Source organism: Anopheles coluzzii, chromosome 2 (genome assembly GCF_943734685.1).
Source record: "Anopheles coluzzii chromosome 2, AcolN3, whole genome shotgun sequence".
Classification (NCBI taxonomy): domain Eukaryota; kingdom Metazoa; phylum Arthropoda; class Insecta; order Diptera; family Culicidae; genus Anopheles; species Anopheles coluzzii.
In genome coordinates, this window is record NC_064670.1 from 70245291 (window position 1) to 70261636 (window position 16346).

Consider the following 16346-nt stretch of genomic DNA (forward strand, 5'->3'; position numbering starts at 1 on the left):
TTAATCAACTTATTACACTCCTATATTGCTTTTTATATTGTGTTTTATGTGTTTAATATATATTTGATACCTGTTTTATCATGTAGTGCGTATCATAAAGAATTTGATATCCGAAACTAACTAATATTTTTATATTCTTATGCTTTCCCTACTCATATCAACACAGATATGTAACTATGGGTATAGATTTGGGTAATCTTGCTGCGTTGAGAACATTCAGGGTATTACGAGCTCTTAAAACGGTAGCCATCGTTCCAGGTGAGTGGAAAATACATTATGTCATCAAATACATGATATCATTATAAACAAAATGAAAATTACATCATATATAGAACTGCATCATCATACGCACAAAAAAACGATATAGAAAATCAAAATTATTATGATCAATCTTTACCAATCTGAGGGCCACATTTCTAACAAAACAGTTTTGTCCGTCAAATCATAATTATTTCTGACGATATGGTCATGCGCTTTAGCTGGTCTCGTGGTACAGTCGTCAACTCATAGGACTTAACAACATACCCGTTATAGGTTCAAAAGCAAACCCCACAAGTGGTACAGGGTGGCCTTGACCGACAACGGTTGTTAAGCCCCAAAGAGGAAGAAGAAGGTCATGCGCTGTAAACTTATCATTTAAAAGTTTAAATGAATGTTTTAAAAGTATTCTCACACATGTGCGAAATCATTTCTGTAAGAAAACATCAGTGTTACAACATTAGTGCTCCTTTAGAGACTATCCGATTAGTACTAATCGTAGCAAATCATGCATATTCATACCACATACCGGGTAAACACTGTTGATAGTTTAAATCAGCGGTGTCAAACTCATTTACCCCGCGGGCTAAAATGCTCCTGAAAATAGTAGTACGGGCCACTGCCTAGTTTATACATGGTACGATATGATACAAAAATCAGATCGTTAGCAATTCTTTGCATTTCATTTTGGGATGGTCTTGACATTTTGGGAACGGTGCCTCATGGAAAGCTTGAGATCGTTCGTAACATCCTATCAAAAGAAACACGAGTTTGTGCTGACATCTGAGTCTCTTATTATTTCTTATTTCTAAGCGTTTTGCAAAGGTAAATGTTCTATCTTTAGTATACCTAAAGATGGGTTCGACCTATTCCAAAACAATATGCATAAAAGTGTGAGAGCTTGCGTTTTTTAATTCCTGTTGGTTGAGTGTTTTTGGTTGAATGCAATCAGCGATACAATCAGTTACACCGAATTGCAACTTCTAAATTTATGTGATTTTTATAATGTTTTTAAAATATTTTTAAGGTATGCACCAACATTACTTGCAACATTTACGCGTTAAAACACTGATGCGCGCTGAAATGTACATCATTACCATTGAAAATACAGTAAACCCCCTCTTATTTGAGACCACTCCAATTTGCAAAACCCCTCTTATTTGAACATTAGTCACATGTCCTTCAATTTTGTAACACTACTTTTCGGACCCGTAAAATCCCAAATCGAATCTGAAAAATGTATGTTGGCTTGAGAAACCTTGTAACGTGTTCGAAAAACAGCGTTACGATTTTGAACTGTCTTGAGAAACCCTGCATATACAGGCTTTCTCAAGCCAGCCAACATCGTAGCGTTATTTTTCGAACACGTTAAACGATTGTCAACATCGTACGAATCCCAACTTGAATCTGGAAAATGTATAACGGGTGACAAGACAGCCAACATAAATTTTCCAGATTCGAGATGAGATTTTACGCGTTTAAAACCTAGTGTTACCAAATCGAAAAGAGCTTACGGATTTGAATTGTATGTACAAAATTGACAATTTTTTTACTTTATTTTATAGAGACTTTGAGCCAATTGGCCTCACTCGCCTCTAAAGTTGACAATCGTTTAACGCGTTCGAAAAATAGTGTTACGATGTTGAGCTGGCATGCTAAAACCAGCAATATGCAATCGTGTTAGCAGTTTCCTATAGCAACACTCAAGGCTGCATACCAAATGTTCTGTGTCTTTCTTGTTTGTATGGACTTTTTTTGTATGTATGGATTTCGTGACTTAGGTGAGTGTCTGTGCTCCATCGGATGCGATTTTATCGGAAGGCCTGTCAAAATTTTATATGGAATTTGACTGATAACGTCGGACGTGCGATTTCGTCGTACGATGGAATCAAAATTTTTTTATTTCGTCGGACGCCGCATCCGATTTTATCTGTCAAACTAAATGTGTGGTGTTTTGTAGGAACAATCTCAACTTAATTTTTCATAATCGTTATATTATTAAAATCATCCAAATAATCGTAATATCATACGAGAAAGCGTTTGACAGCACGTGCGATAAAATCGCATGCGATGAAGCACAGACACGGCTCTTAACAACCTACGCGGCAATGCCGGCCTAAAAAAGATCTGGCTGTTTTGTATGTACTACGCAGCCGAATAGTCCGTCATTTGGTCCGTCGAATTTTATTACCACGGACGGACGAACGGAAAAACTTAACACAGGATCGTCGCAGTATCGTGAGAACATTGCAAACCACGCTAAGGATCCGATTATCAGAATCTTTTTGAATTCCATTGCTACATGGGAAAACTTTTCTTTATACCTATTCTTTTTTTAATTTTTTTGGTTGAATTTAAAATATGTAAATATACCAGAAAAAGGTAAAAAAGAAACTCACAAAAAGTCAGATTTTGTTCAATAAACTAGGCTATTTGAGGGGGGTGGAGATCATCTGTTACGTAATTTGGGGGAGAGGGGGTCCTTTCCAATGTTACAGTTTGTTACATTGGAAGGAGGGGGTCGACAATTGGCAATTTTTGTGTTATGTAATTGATAGATGACGCGTTAACAGTTTTTGGAATTCTTAACTTTTGTATTCATACATGCATAGAGAGAAGGTAGCAAAAACCCTAAAAAGTTTTATGGTTTGACAATTAGTAGAGAAACCTGCTAAGTTGAAATCTCTTCGTGTTTCAGGAGTCCTGAATTATCTGACATGACAAGCAGAAATGTATCTAAAAATAAATGATGGCTCAAGCGGTCGCGGGCGAAACCAAAAAACCTCGTGGACCAGATTTGGTAGGATGTAGTGATGGGCAGAATGGGTAGTGAAAGTACCATGGGCAGAATGGGTAATGAAGTGAATGTTTGAGTAGTGATGCTCAAAATTGATTGAATTATTTGTTTGAAAAATGTTAGGATGATGCCAACTAATTGTTGGAAGGGGTAAAACATATTCGGGAAGAGATAATACATATGCTCTTGTAGTGTACGTGTTTTGCTCTACGAATCAAGCGCGGTAGTAAAACGAATTCAATAGGAGCCATTTGGATTCGATCGGTGTAATCCGGATTCAATCGGAACCAACTGGACCTTTAGTGATATTTTCTGCAGTTTACCAATTTATTAACACTTATACACTGGTGGACATAAAAATAGGAACTTTTTTCTGTGACCGAAAGACATAGTTCTTGTCAGAAATATTTGGTAGCCCTGAAAAGGACTGTTTAAGTGGTTGTTGGGAGGAGGTGTTGCGGTGTTCCACAGAGCGAAAACACATTCTAACGGTCAATGTGGTGACCGTTAATCGCTATCACTTCCTGACAGCGTTTGGCCATATCGCCGATGAGCTTACGGCATTCGCTTCTGGGTATGCGTTTCCACATAACCTTGCAGCGTGTCCATAGATCATCGGCTGAACGTGCAGGCTGGTTCTTTAGCTGATGCTTGCGAGTTGACCACAGATTTTCAATCGGGTTGAGGTCAGGACTCAACGCAGGCCACGGTAGAACTTGCACATCCTTTATTCCACATCCAAAATTTTTTTCCTATTTTTATGTCCACCAGTGTACAACGTATTACGGTAATAAATAATAAAGACGCACAATGGACAAACTGTTTCAAATGATACGTGCAGTGGCCGCGCACCAGCTGCACCGAGTGCCTCTGCCGAGAGCTCCGGCTCGCTAACATACTCGGCGAGTCGCTCGGCACACACTAAACTTCGCACGCAAAGTGTATGCGACAGTGTGCGTGACACACTCAGGCGCATTCTGTTCTTATAATCGAGACGTCTTGACGTCGAGTTGATGAATTTTGTGGGTTTATTTGTATGAAAAAGTTCACTTTGGAGTTCATTTTCTCCACTCGAATCGAATTGAGTTCAAAATAGTGATGTGCTCTCTGGAGCGCACCCACGATTCCGATCCGACTTCCACTATTGTTAGTCTGATTTCGACTCTTGCAAAATGGAATCACTAGATCCGCCAGGAGTCCGAGCCGCCCGGAGCCGCCCGGAGTCGCCCGGAGTCGTCCGGAATCGTTTGGAGTTGTTCGAAGTCGTTCGGAGTATGAGTCGTCCGGAGTCGTCTAGAGTCGATCAGAGTCGAACAGAATCGGAGTTGGTCGGAGTGAACAGGGTGGTTTAATGTGCTTGTGATTAGGCGTTTCCTTTCGTTGTGTTTTTTGTCTTTCACTTTACGCGTGCACTTTGTATACAGGCCTATGTTTCGAAGGCCAACTCCAGCCGACTCCAGACGACTCCGGACGACTCCGACTCCGGGCGACTCCGGACGACTCCGGGCGATTCTGAACCACTTTGGCTAATGCAGGGTAGTCCTACTTTCCGGAGTCGATTCCGAATTTATCGGAGTCGGATCGGTGTGGACTCCGGATTTTTGCCAACTTTACCATCACTAATAGTATACGCCTGTGTCGTCCTCCTGGAAGTTGACCAGTGGCATCGCAACTGCCACGGCAAGTTCAGGGGTCGGCACGGTTTCCCTCAACAGTTTGGAGAGGCCGGATTCGATTCCATATTTATTTCGGATTTGGATCCGGATTATGAATGTTAGAGTCAGAGTGGATTCACGAATCCAATCCGGAGCTCCCATAACTTTTTGAAACGTGTCCGTACACGATGTTTAAAAATATTGGTATTGCGTAAGTATTGCGTGTGAAAATATTGTGTATAATTATATTTTTCTATAAGCTGCACTATGTTTATGCTTATTATAAATTTAATAATGTATTATATTGCTTTACAGGCTTAAAAACCATCGTCGGAGCTGTTATAGAATCCGTAAAGAATCTCAGAGATGTGATAATTTTAACAATGTTTTCGTTATCCGTGTTTGCTTTGATGGGTCTACAAATCTACATGGGAGTACTAACACAAAAGTGCATAAAAGAGTTCCCATTGGATGGTTCCTGGGGTAATCTAACCGACGAAAGCTGGGAGCTGTTCAACAGCAATGACAGTAAGTTATAATTTCATTAAATTATTGTAGATTCCTTTCGCTATCTGAAGCAGTCTACTAATAAAAAGTTAAATATTTTGCAGCAAATTGGTTCTATTCCGAGAGTGGCGACATTCCTCTTTGTGGAAACTCATCTGGAGCTGGGTGAGTTATGATGGACTTAAATCTATTCATTTTACTTTCACTTCTCACATTTTTTAGAAATATGAAGTTGTCGTCAAAATCCTAAATAATAATTTTATTGTATTCCAGACAATGTGATGAAGGCTACATTTGTTTACAAGGCTATGGCAAAAATCCAAATTACGGGTATACAAGTTTTGATACATTCGGATGGGCATTCTTGTCTGCCTTTCGTCTAATGACTCAAGATTATTGGGAGAATTTATATCAACTGGTTGGTATCAAGAAACGTAAAATCAAATTAAAATGTTCATTATACATGCGTTTTCTGTTTTACTTATCATTTTCATTCGTTATTCTTCAGATGAACTAGTGTTTTCCTTCAAATTCCTTTTTCTCAAATGTAATGAATTTGAATGTGATGAGTTTGAGCTACACAGACTTGAAAAAAATGTCTCGCATTCAAATTGAATTGTTTTAGTTCGTTTTTTTTCAAATAATAATATTACCTTTGGTTTATTATTCGTTTCTTGTTCACGTCATAAAAAGTAAATCACTAGATTTTTGTATTATTTATAGAAAGTTCTATAGAGAATTTCAAGATTACCCAATATTGTTCGATTTTTTTTTTGTAATACAATTTCAACCTTATTAAACATCCTATCCTTTTCTCCGATGGTGTGCAAAACAGGTGTTACGATCAGCTGGACCGTGGCACATGCTCTTCTTCATTGTGATTATCTTCTTGGGTTCGTTTTACCTTGTAAATTTAATCTTGGCCATTGTCGCCATGTCGTACGACGAACTCCAGAAGAAGGCCGAAGAGGAAGAGGCCGCCGAGGAAGAAGCACTTCGGGTGAGAATTTTATCGCTAAGAAGAAAAAGAACGTAAATGCGTACCTAAGTAGTCTTATCACGACAGAACGTTCTTTTTTATTCTATTCTTTTCATTCGTTCGTGGTTTTTATGTGAACTACTTTCATGTTTGATGTAGTGATTTTTTTCCTAATGTTTTCTAACTATGGACCAGGGGTCTCCAAACTTTTCCCTTCGCCGCATTGCTTCCGAAATAACATTGGAAATGGACATTTTGGCGTTACCGGTAGCTAATGCGTGAACGTTAAATCACGTTTGTATTTGTATAAATTGAATGTATAATTTTTTAACAAACTTATATTGTTTAACCTAGATTTTTGTCTTTAAAAGATAAAAATTAAAATATTCCTATTAAAAAATGAATAATAAGCTATTTATTTTAACCTTTACAAAGCTGTTGCTACGTGTGTAGTAGTTGCGGGCCGCATAACAGGCTCTCAGGGGGCGCATGCGGTCTCCGCGCAGTAGTTTGGATACCCCTGCTATACACGGATTATTTAGATTATTTAAAAATACTGTACCAATGAAAAATGCAAACGAAAGATGTAGCACATGCCATATTTAAACGTGTATAACGATCCCCCAGATTGCATATTGAACAGTTTTTTTTATTTTAAATTTTACAAAAAGTCAACAATTTTATTGATGTAATTTTCAAGACTTACTTAACAGTTCATAGAATTGATCTATTTCGTATTCACTGCATTTTTCATAAAAATGATTGATTATATCATCCTTATCATTATAATTTAATTATAATTATAATTTGAATAACTTTGGTATTACATTGCATTGCAATTGAATTGTTACTAACCATGTAAAACGACCCGTGTATTGTATACAATCAGACTGTTTTTTATTTAAATCTTTTTTTACTTACCCCTGCTTGATCCAGCAAGTGTAAATCCTAATTATTCAGTGAATAAAACGAGTTATGGGTCAAACGACACATCATTTTAAAGTTTAAGTCTTCCCTTTCCGTTTTTGTGTATGAATGTGTCATATTGTTTAGAATAATGTAAAGAAACATTGGCAAACCTACACCTCGATAGAATATTCAAAACTATACTTGGACGAGATAAAAATTAACATTGGATCAGTCCAAGTACATACTAGAAGCCAAATTAAGTATCGTGAGCGAAAAAATATGCAGCACATTGTAATGTGCAATGACTTGTAAAACCCTAAAACAGTGCCATTTTACCTCGCCTTCCCCAACAGCGGATCCTCTCATCACGGTCCCATGGTACATTCGGCAGCACGCAAATCTAACAACATGCTCGTCGTGGGTTCGAACCTTATATGGATCGTCCTCCCGTATGCTGGCTAATTTGTACCAATAAGTCTCGAAAGCTTATATAACCCAGCATGACCGCGTATGTCGTTATCGCGTATGTGCTGCATATTTTTTCGTTCATGAAAATATGATGATACTTACGACGTATTTGTACTGGCCAACCCGTCCAACCACTGCCAGACGCACTGAAAATCCACCATAACGAAAACGATGTGACAACCGAAAATGACACTAATTAGTGTAAACAAAAAAAAGACGTTTCAACGGTTAGGTAAGAATGATTGGATACATGTAGTTCAATATGTTCTCAATTGTTGGTATGTACTGCCGAAAGAAAAACTAAAAGCATTCTCGTTACGATTTAGTTGCGACGACGGATGGACCTTTATTGGTCGACCGAAAAAAGAAGCGTTTGAATGCGTCATATTGTATCTGTAAATTTTGACGTTATGGTGGTTTATGGGATTTCTGGCAGCGGTCTCCAAACTTAATTTGACAACCGAAGTTGCGTGCAGATTTGCCCATTTTACCTACATTATTTTACACTTTTTTACACATTTCGTGTTGAAAGGAAATGGGAAGACTAAAGCATTTGAAAGATGTGTCGTTCAAACCACGATTCTGTTTTATCTTCTAAGTGACTAGTTAATTTGGCCCTGTTACAGGGTTGCTCAGGATAATTTCTGTATTTGATAACTTTAGGATGCATCCCGGGTCCCGTGGTACAGTCGTCACCTCGAACAACTCAATAACATGCCATTCATGGGTTCAAGCTCAGAATGGACCGTTCCCCCGTAGCAAGGATTGACTATTCGGCTACGTGGTAATGAATTAAGTCTCGAAAGCCTTTATAGGCTGGCTTGTCCGCGTAGGACGTTACGCCAAATAGAAGAAGAAGAAGAAGAAGAAGGATGCGTGCAATGGATTGTTCAAAAGGCAACGCAAATTTCATATGATTTTTAACTCCAAGAAACATATTAATAGAAACGTAATCAGAACCCATACCGATCCTGGGACTGAATTCGATCCCAGACAGGTGTTTGAATCCCATACCGACTCCATGCCGGGCTTAGAATTGATGTTAACTCTAAGCCAGTCCTGGCACTGCTCCCAAAGTCGTACCGGCACTGAAAACGATTCTGAACCCATACCAGAACTTCCACTAGACTCATACTGGTACTGGAACTGATAATGATCGCATTCAAATCTTGTTACAGTTCAGGGTTTTACAGTCCAATGAACAATAGTTAACATGCTTAAAATGATTCCTGATTTGAGAATAACATAATTGTCTACCACTTGTAAATATGTCATCAGCATTTTGTACACTCTCCTCGTGATTTAAATAATTGTGAAGTTCGAATGAATAGCTGTCAGATCCAGCACGGCTTTTTTTGGTTGATACAATGTTGGCATATAGTATAATAAAAATACAGTTGAGCGCCGTTTATCCGACTGTCCGTTTATCCGTGCTTTTGATAAATGGCATTTCAAAACACAAGTGATATTGTGTTTTGAGGAGGATATTTGAAAAAAAAAGTTTATCAAAGCACATTGTGAGAACAAAAAACACTATATTTCATAACAAATTTCAAAAAATCGCATTGGAAAAATATGAAGTTAGTAAAAATTTGGTATTTTTATCAAAACATAAAATATCATAAAACATAAAAAATCAGCGATTTGTGATTAAGCATATACTTTTGAATATCCTGGCGAGGTTGAGCCCCGATAAGCCCGTATAAACGACGTTCCACTGTACAGTCTGTTCCAGAGTTACGCGGTTTGTGCGTTTCGGAGGAATCCGCGTAATTCGAAAATCCGCGTAAGTTGAATTTCGTGGTTTTCGACCAAAATATAATTGATTACTCGGTTTTTTTTTATTCAATTAAGTATTTTTTATTCTTTATAATTTATTTTGTACGATTCGTGCAGAATATTCTCCTATTTTTCGCTAGTAAGGGGATTAAATGTATTAGCAAAAATGCAATTTATACTGCATTAAACAGTTCTTAAAGCAAATTGTACTGATTTGACATTTGATCTGTCAAATTTAAAAAACCGTGTAAGGGAACGGTCAGAATCTCGCCGCATGCGATTTTGCCGCAAGCAGTAATTAAAGAGTTTTCTCAATTTTCTAGCTTTTTCAGGTATTATTATTATATTTTGTTGTTTCTTTATAAAGATAATCATTATGTTATATGATTTTAGATGTTTGACATCTGAAATAAAATCGCAAGCGGCGATCCGACAAAATCAAAATCATTTGATTTTAACGCATCGTCGCATGCGACAGATTCGCAAGTGCTGTCATTAACGTCAAATTCCATACAAAAGCTTGCGGCAAAAACGCATGCGGTGAGATTCTGACCGTTCCCTAACTCCGAATCCGCGTAGGTAGACGCGTAACTCGGGAATAGACTGTAAATTGATGGAACTAGACTTACTTACAGCGAATTCAAGTCTGGAAAGCCAGTTCAAAACACAAAGTTTTGTGTTCTAAATCGTAACACTATTTTTCAACTTTGGTACACGCCACTTCAATCTGTCATTTTGGTGGACAGTCGCCACTATGCAATCAAGGTGTGTTTATTTAGAAGGTGAATTATTAGCGCGTTTGCCGGGCACCATCATTGAGTATTGTTATGTCAAAACGCATACAATTTTCTATACCCCCCTCTTGCCCTTCCCGATTTTAATACCGGAGCCTCCAGTATTGTTATGTCAAGTAGTGAAATGTCAATTTGCTCTGAAGCACTTCACCTCCTAATATCCAAACACCTTGTATGCAATACGCAATACGTCAATAAAATGCAAATAATGCGTCAAGAAATGCAATACATCAAAATGTTCAGTGATTGATGTTTTCTAAATCATCCCAACGAATACGGTATGGAAACCATAAAATAAACAAAACGATCAAAAGTTTTAATTTTTTAAAGAATTTATAAATTGTTGTGTGCACGTTAAAACACAAATATTGAACATTAGAAAACAAACCATCAATCATTCTGCCGAAAAGGCAGAACATTCGAAGCAAAGACTGTGTAGGAACGAGGTCAAGTAATGTAGAACGATTTGACAAGTAGCCAAAAGTTCGTAACAGGCAGTTTGACATCTGAGAGCCCTTTTCGATTCAAATTTTAATTGTGATAATAATGATAAATCGGTCTGGCGTAGGCATGTGTAAAATGAACGAGAATCGCACCGTTCGAACAGTTCGGTAAAGTGAACGAACGAACGAGATTCTTAACAAAAAGAACGACCAGGACTTTTGGAAGAAACTGACTACACCGAACGCGTTCGAACGTTCCGTCAGTGTTCGACGGCACACATAAATGTGGTAATGAAACGTGCAAAATCATATTGCTTTCTCGCTCTTTCTCGCACCGTGCGAACGGGTCGTCAGAGATCAAAATGTACCCTGTTGGTGTTGAAATCGTACCCATACAACTCAATTCCTCGAACGCCGTCGAATTTGTCCAGCAGTGTTCGATACGTGTGCTGTTGGTGTGGAAATCGTATCTAAACGACTGAATTCATCGAACGCGTTCGAACTGGTGTTCGATCTGTGTTCTGTTGGTGTATAAATCGTACCTACACAACTGAATTCATCGAACGCGTTCGAACTGGTGTTCGATCTGTGTTCTGTTGGTGTATAAATCGTACCTACACAACTGAATTCATCGAACGCGTTCGAACTGGTGTTCGATCTGTGTTCTGTTGGTGTATAAATCGTACCTACACAACTGAATTCATCGAACGCGTTCGAACTGGTGTTCGATCTGTGTTCTGTTGGTGTATAAATCGTACCTACACAACTGAATTCATCGAACGCGTTGGAACTGGTGTTCGATCTGTGTTCTGTTGGTGTATAAATCGTACCTACACAACTGAATTCATCGAACGCGTTCGAACTGGTGTTCGATCTGTGTTCTGTTGGTGTATAAATCGTACCTACACAACTGAATTCATCGAACGCGTTCGAACTGGTGTTCGATCTGTGTTCTGTTGGTGTATAAATCGTACCTACACAACTGAATTCATCGAACGCGTTCGAACTGGTGTTCGATCTGTGTTCTGTTGGTGTATAAATCGTACCTACACAACTGAATTCATCGAACGCGTTCGAACTGGTGTTCGATCTGTGTTCTGTTGGTGTATAAATCGTACCTACACAACTGAATTCATCGAACGCGTTCGAACTGGTGTTCGATCTGTGTTCTGTTGGTATGGAAATTATACCTATACAATTCAATAGATCGAGCCCGTTCAAACGGATTACTCATTGTTCGCGAATGAACTGAACTGAATTTATTGCGCTCATCATGTTGATCCATATTTAAGTAGTTTTTTTTAAATAGAATCCTTAAGTGTGTATAAGGCATGGGGTACAATATATGCAGGAGACATTTTTGCCCGTATTAGTTTTTTACATGCTAGTTTTTGGTCGGTTTTGCGATGGATTGTGTTGACCAGACAGCCGAGTGTTTAATGTTTTTCAATTATTGGTTTCAACCGCAGAATGAGTACTTCTTTGGCTACAGTATGCGTCTATGGTGGGTAAATGAAAAAGATAACGAGCGTTCTTTGTGAATAAAAACCTCATGAAACAAAGAACGAAAGAATCGTCGTTCGCGTTCGGTTCTTTTTGGTGAGCGAACTAGTTCGTTCGCGTTCAGTGAAAAGAATCGTTTTGCCCATGCCTAGTCTGGTGATTACAAGAAAATTGTAAATTGGTTGTTGAAAACGTTGTGGATTTTTTTAGATAACACGTAGTTTTTATTGTGATGATGGTGAATCAAAAAATTAGTCCGCTTGTAGAGATTACCGTTTTCAACTAAAAGGGCGAGGGCAGGCGCATCCTGCCCTTTTATCTCCAAATTTATCGTTTTCCCGCTCTAATCCTCTCGCTCGTTTGACTTCCCTCTCACTCTTTCGTCATCTTTCCATTTCTTCTCTCGCGCTGTGACCTGGCAGATTGTTGGGCACTCACGAGTTTCCAACATTCAGCCGTACATAACACTCGTTCTCCGAGAAACATTCGTCGCTCATGAGTGGACAGGGTTGTACCACTAGGTTGGCCGGTACAAAACCTATAAGGTTTTCTAATTTTTGATCTAGAGGGTTATGAAATGAGTGAAAATGAGCGTCGCGGCGAACGTTCCCAGGAACGAACGAGTTCGCCGGTACGGCTGATTGGTTATTGAATGTTTCATCAAATATATAGTTGCCCCTTTTAATCAGCCGTACCGGCGAACTCGTTCGACGAGAAACATTCGTCGCTCATGAGTGGACAGGGTTGTACTGGCAGGTTGACCAGAACAAAATCGATACGGTTTTCTAATTTTTGATCTAGAGGGCTATGAAATAAGTGTAAATGACCGTCGCGGCGAACGTTCCCAGAAACGAATGAGTTCGCCGGTACGGCTGAATAATAATGGTTTCAGGTTTTGATGAATTTTCGAGGATTTTCTGCTGTCAAAAGGCATCCAAGATGGCTAAACCTATTTTGGCCAATACTTGACCTCGTTCCTACACAGTCCTTGATTCGGAGAGTAAAACGGTAAATTTCAAATTTTTCGCCCGATTGAAACGGTAAACTTGAACAGCTTCAACAATATGACATGCATTGCTCGTAGGTCGCATCACCCGCGTAGTGCGTCTATTAACCGGTCAAGGCATCGGCCAGTGAATTATTTTTTCAAAATGGAGCATACTTGCAACTTTTGCGCAACCGAAATCACCGATGACCCGATTAGCTGTTATATTTGCATCTCACAGTTCCATATCCGCTGTTCGCGCATTCCTGAGGATGCACTAAAGCTTACCAACGAATACCAACAACTCCACTGGTGCTGCCTAGCGTGCAATAATGTGATTCTTAATCCTCGCACTAAATACATCAAACAAGCTTTGGCCCAGTCGAGCATACAAACAACAATGGATGCCGTCGCCAATAGTTTCAAATCTGCTCTTGAACCTGTAGCAAAAGAAATTCGTACTGGTCTATCGCAGCTTAATGAATCGCAGAAGAGAACACCACTGAGCAGTCACCCTCCTGCCAAATTGCGCAGATTTTTACCAGTGAAGAAATTATTCTCCGAGTTGGTCAGTGCTACGAACTCTTCACCTGCTATCTCGCTTGTCGCCAAAAGAACAACAAACATTAATACTAACAATATCAACAAAAAGCTGTACCGTCACTTGCTGACCATAACAATAATATTCAGCCGTATCGGCGAACTCGTTCGTTCCTGTGAACGATCGCCGCGACGCTCATTTTCACTCATTTCATAGCCCTCTATGATCAAAAATTAGAAACCCGTCTAGGTTTTGTTCTGTCCAATCTAGTGGTACAACCCTGTCCACTTATTAGCGACGAAAGTTCTTCGACGAACGAGCTCCTCGATACGGCCGATTGTATTTTATGGATTTTAGAATATAATATTTTCTATTGCAGATGTGAAGTATTTTGGATTTGGAGTGTGAAATTGTGTAACCTGTCAAACGTGACCATTTCTGAACTATATTGACTCCATCTTGTAAAGTTGTGCGTGATTCGGTTCTATTGTTGGATGCTGAGACAAGAACTATATCATCAGCATACATGAAACATTTAATGTTACTACGCATGGGGCGGAAGAGGGATTCTACACTAATCAGAAAAAGGGTGGGAGAGAGAATGGCACCCTGGGGAACACCATTCTCTTGGATTTGCAGGTCAGAATATTGAGCTCCAATCAAAACTTTAAATGTGCGATTTGAAAGGAAGATTTGAAGGTACGCTGTAATGCGTCCTCCAAAACCCCACATATTGGGCTGTTCAAGAATTGTATGTTGCCAGCTACTATCAAAAGCTTTTGAAAAATCTAATATTGCACAGTCAATGTGGTGGCCTTTGGGGTAGTGGCTTTCTAAAAGTTCATTAAACTCGGCAACATATGTCTCAGTACCTTTCCCACCTCTAAAGGCGTGTTGATTGGTACTAAGGAGGTTCGTTCAAGGAAGAGGTTTGTATTCAACTTTATCGGTGGTTTTGTTTTGATTAAAAGTTTATTCGATTTGCATGTTTTGATAGTTTCTGTTAGTAGATCAATTTTCTTATTTAGATTAGCATTTTCTTGTTTAAGTTGGGCAATAATTTCGTCTTTTGAGTCAGGGAAGGCAACAAATGGAGTAAGTTTTTTTTCAAAAGTTCTTCATTTTGTTTTTTTAAGATTGGCAATTTCTTCGTCTCTAGAATCGGGTTTGGTGGAAGGGGCAACGTTAGTTTGTGGATTGGAAAACACAACTTGAGCGATAGTGAGCCTTTGTTGAACTGCGCTCTATTTATGTAGTTGGAAATCTATGTATTTTCGTGCTTCAAAGAAAGACACGTTGTAATTAATTTTATATTTAATGACTTCCTGTTCTTTGAGATAAGATGGGCAGGATTTGTCAAACGACCTGTGGTTACCCTTGCAATTAACACATTTCAGTGGAGCAGTGCAATCGCCATGGGCAGGGACACCACAATTATTGCAAACCTGTAAGGTTCTGCACTTCAGCCTGGTATGGCCAAAGTGGGCACATTTAAGGCAGAGCATGGGTTTGTGATAGGATGTGCGGGGAATCACTTGGAGTGGGCCAAGACGGATAACAGAGGGGACACGTGTTGCAGCACTACGGAGGATGAAGGAATTAGTAGGTATTATTTTCCCATTAACTTTACAAGTAAAACGACGCACTTCAGTAACATTCGGATCTTTTAAATTCTCAAGAACATCCTTCATGTGTTTAAGGTCAGAAGAGAAAATTACGCATTGGAAGGTATTAAGAGTAGTGTGGGGTGTGATGGTGATAAGTGTTCCATTAATGAGTTTTGTTGGTATTTGTAATTTTTTATAGTGGGACCAGTGTTGCGAACGGTGATAGTCGTCGAAATTTTACAAAATTTTACAAAACTATACTTTTCTAGCACCGCATTCTAGATTCACGCTTGCATTCGACAATCACGGAAAAATATATTCAGCCGTACCGGCGAACTCGTTCGTTCCTGGGAACGTTCGCCGCGACGCTCATTTTCACTCATTTCATAGCCCTCTAGATCAAAAATTAGAAAACCGTATAGATTTTGTACTGGCCAACCTAGTGGACAGGGTTGTACCTATTTGGTACAACCCTGTCCACTCATGAGCGACGAATGTTTCTCGTCGAACGAGTTCGCCGGTACGGCTGATTGGCTGGTATTATTGAATCCGTTCGTCGCGGGAACGTACGGCGCTCACATGAAATTCTAGAGATGGCAACACATTTCTTGAGCCCTGTCCTACAACGCCGCGGTGAATAACTGTAGCAACCATCTAGTACGTTAGGAAAATGAGTGTCGCGACGTACGCCGCCGCTACGAACGGATTCAAAAATACCAGCCATTATTTGACCCGATGATATTTTTATGCTACTTTCATTTGATTTTTTGATTTTGCCGTACCCCAAGTGAACTAGATCTTCATCGTAAATGGGTCCTTTTTCGTGTTTTCGCGTGAATTTATATACTTCTGTAAGCGAATACCATTTTCCTGGTTGACTGAGTGAAAATATCATGTGGTCTAATGGCTAAGTATCGGTAAATGCACGATTAAGCAGTTTTGACGTCTCATTAAAAAATGTCAAATGACATTCATTCTACATTTTTTGCAATCATGTCATCGCAAAAGCATCATCGAATCATCAAACTTGGTACGGCCAAATACATTTTAAATCTGAATCAAACATTATAAAACATGAATTAATATGAGCTGAACGGACTGCCTCACTGCGTATCAATAAA

General features: G+C 39.1%; 1 protein-coding gene across 50 annotated transcripts in view; it reads left to right on the plus strand.

The window, feature by feature from the left end:
* LOC120948821 (sodium channel protein para) overlaps positions 1–16346 on the plus strand; it is a 96850-nt gene that overhangs the window by 35028 nt on the left and 45476 nt on the right. For all 50 annotated transcript variants that reach the window (XM_049606240.1, XM_049606241.1, XM_049606238.1 and 47 more), the window contains 5 exons: positions 167–258; positions 5026–5238; positions 5322–5382; positions 5491–5635; positions 6053–6217. In XM_049606240.1, the coding sequence (XP_049462197.1) occupies positions 167–258; positions 5026–5238; positions 5322–5382; positions 5491–5635; positions 6053–6217 (676 nt within the window). The remainder of the gene's footprint in view (positions 1–166; positions 259–5025; positions 5239–5321; positions 5383–5490; positions 5636–6052; positions 6218–16346) is intronic.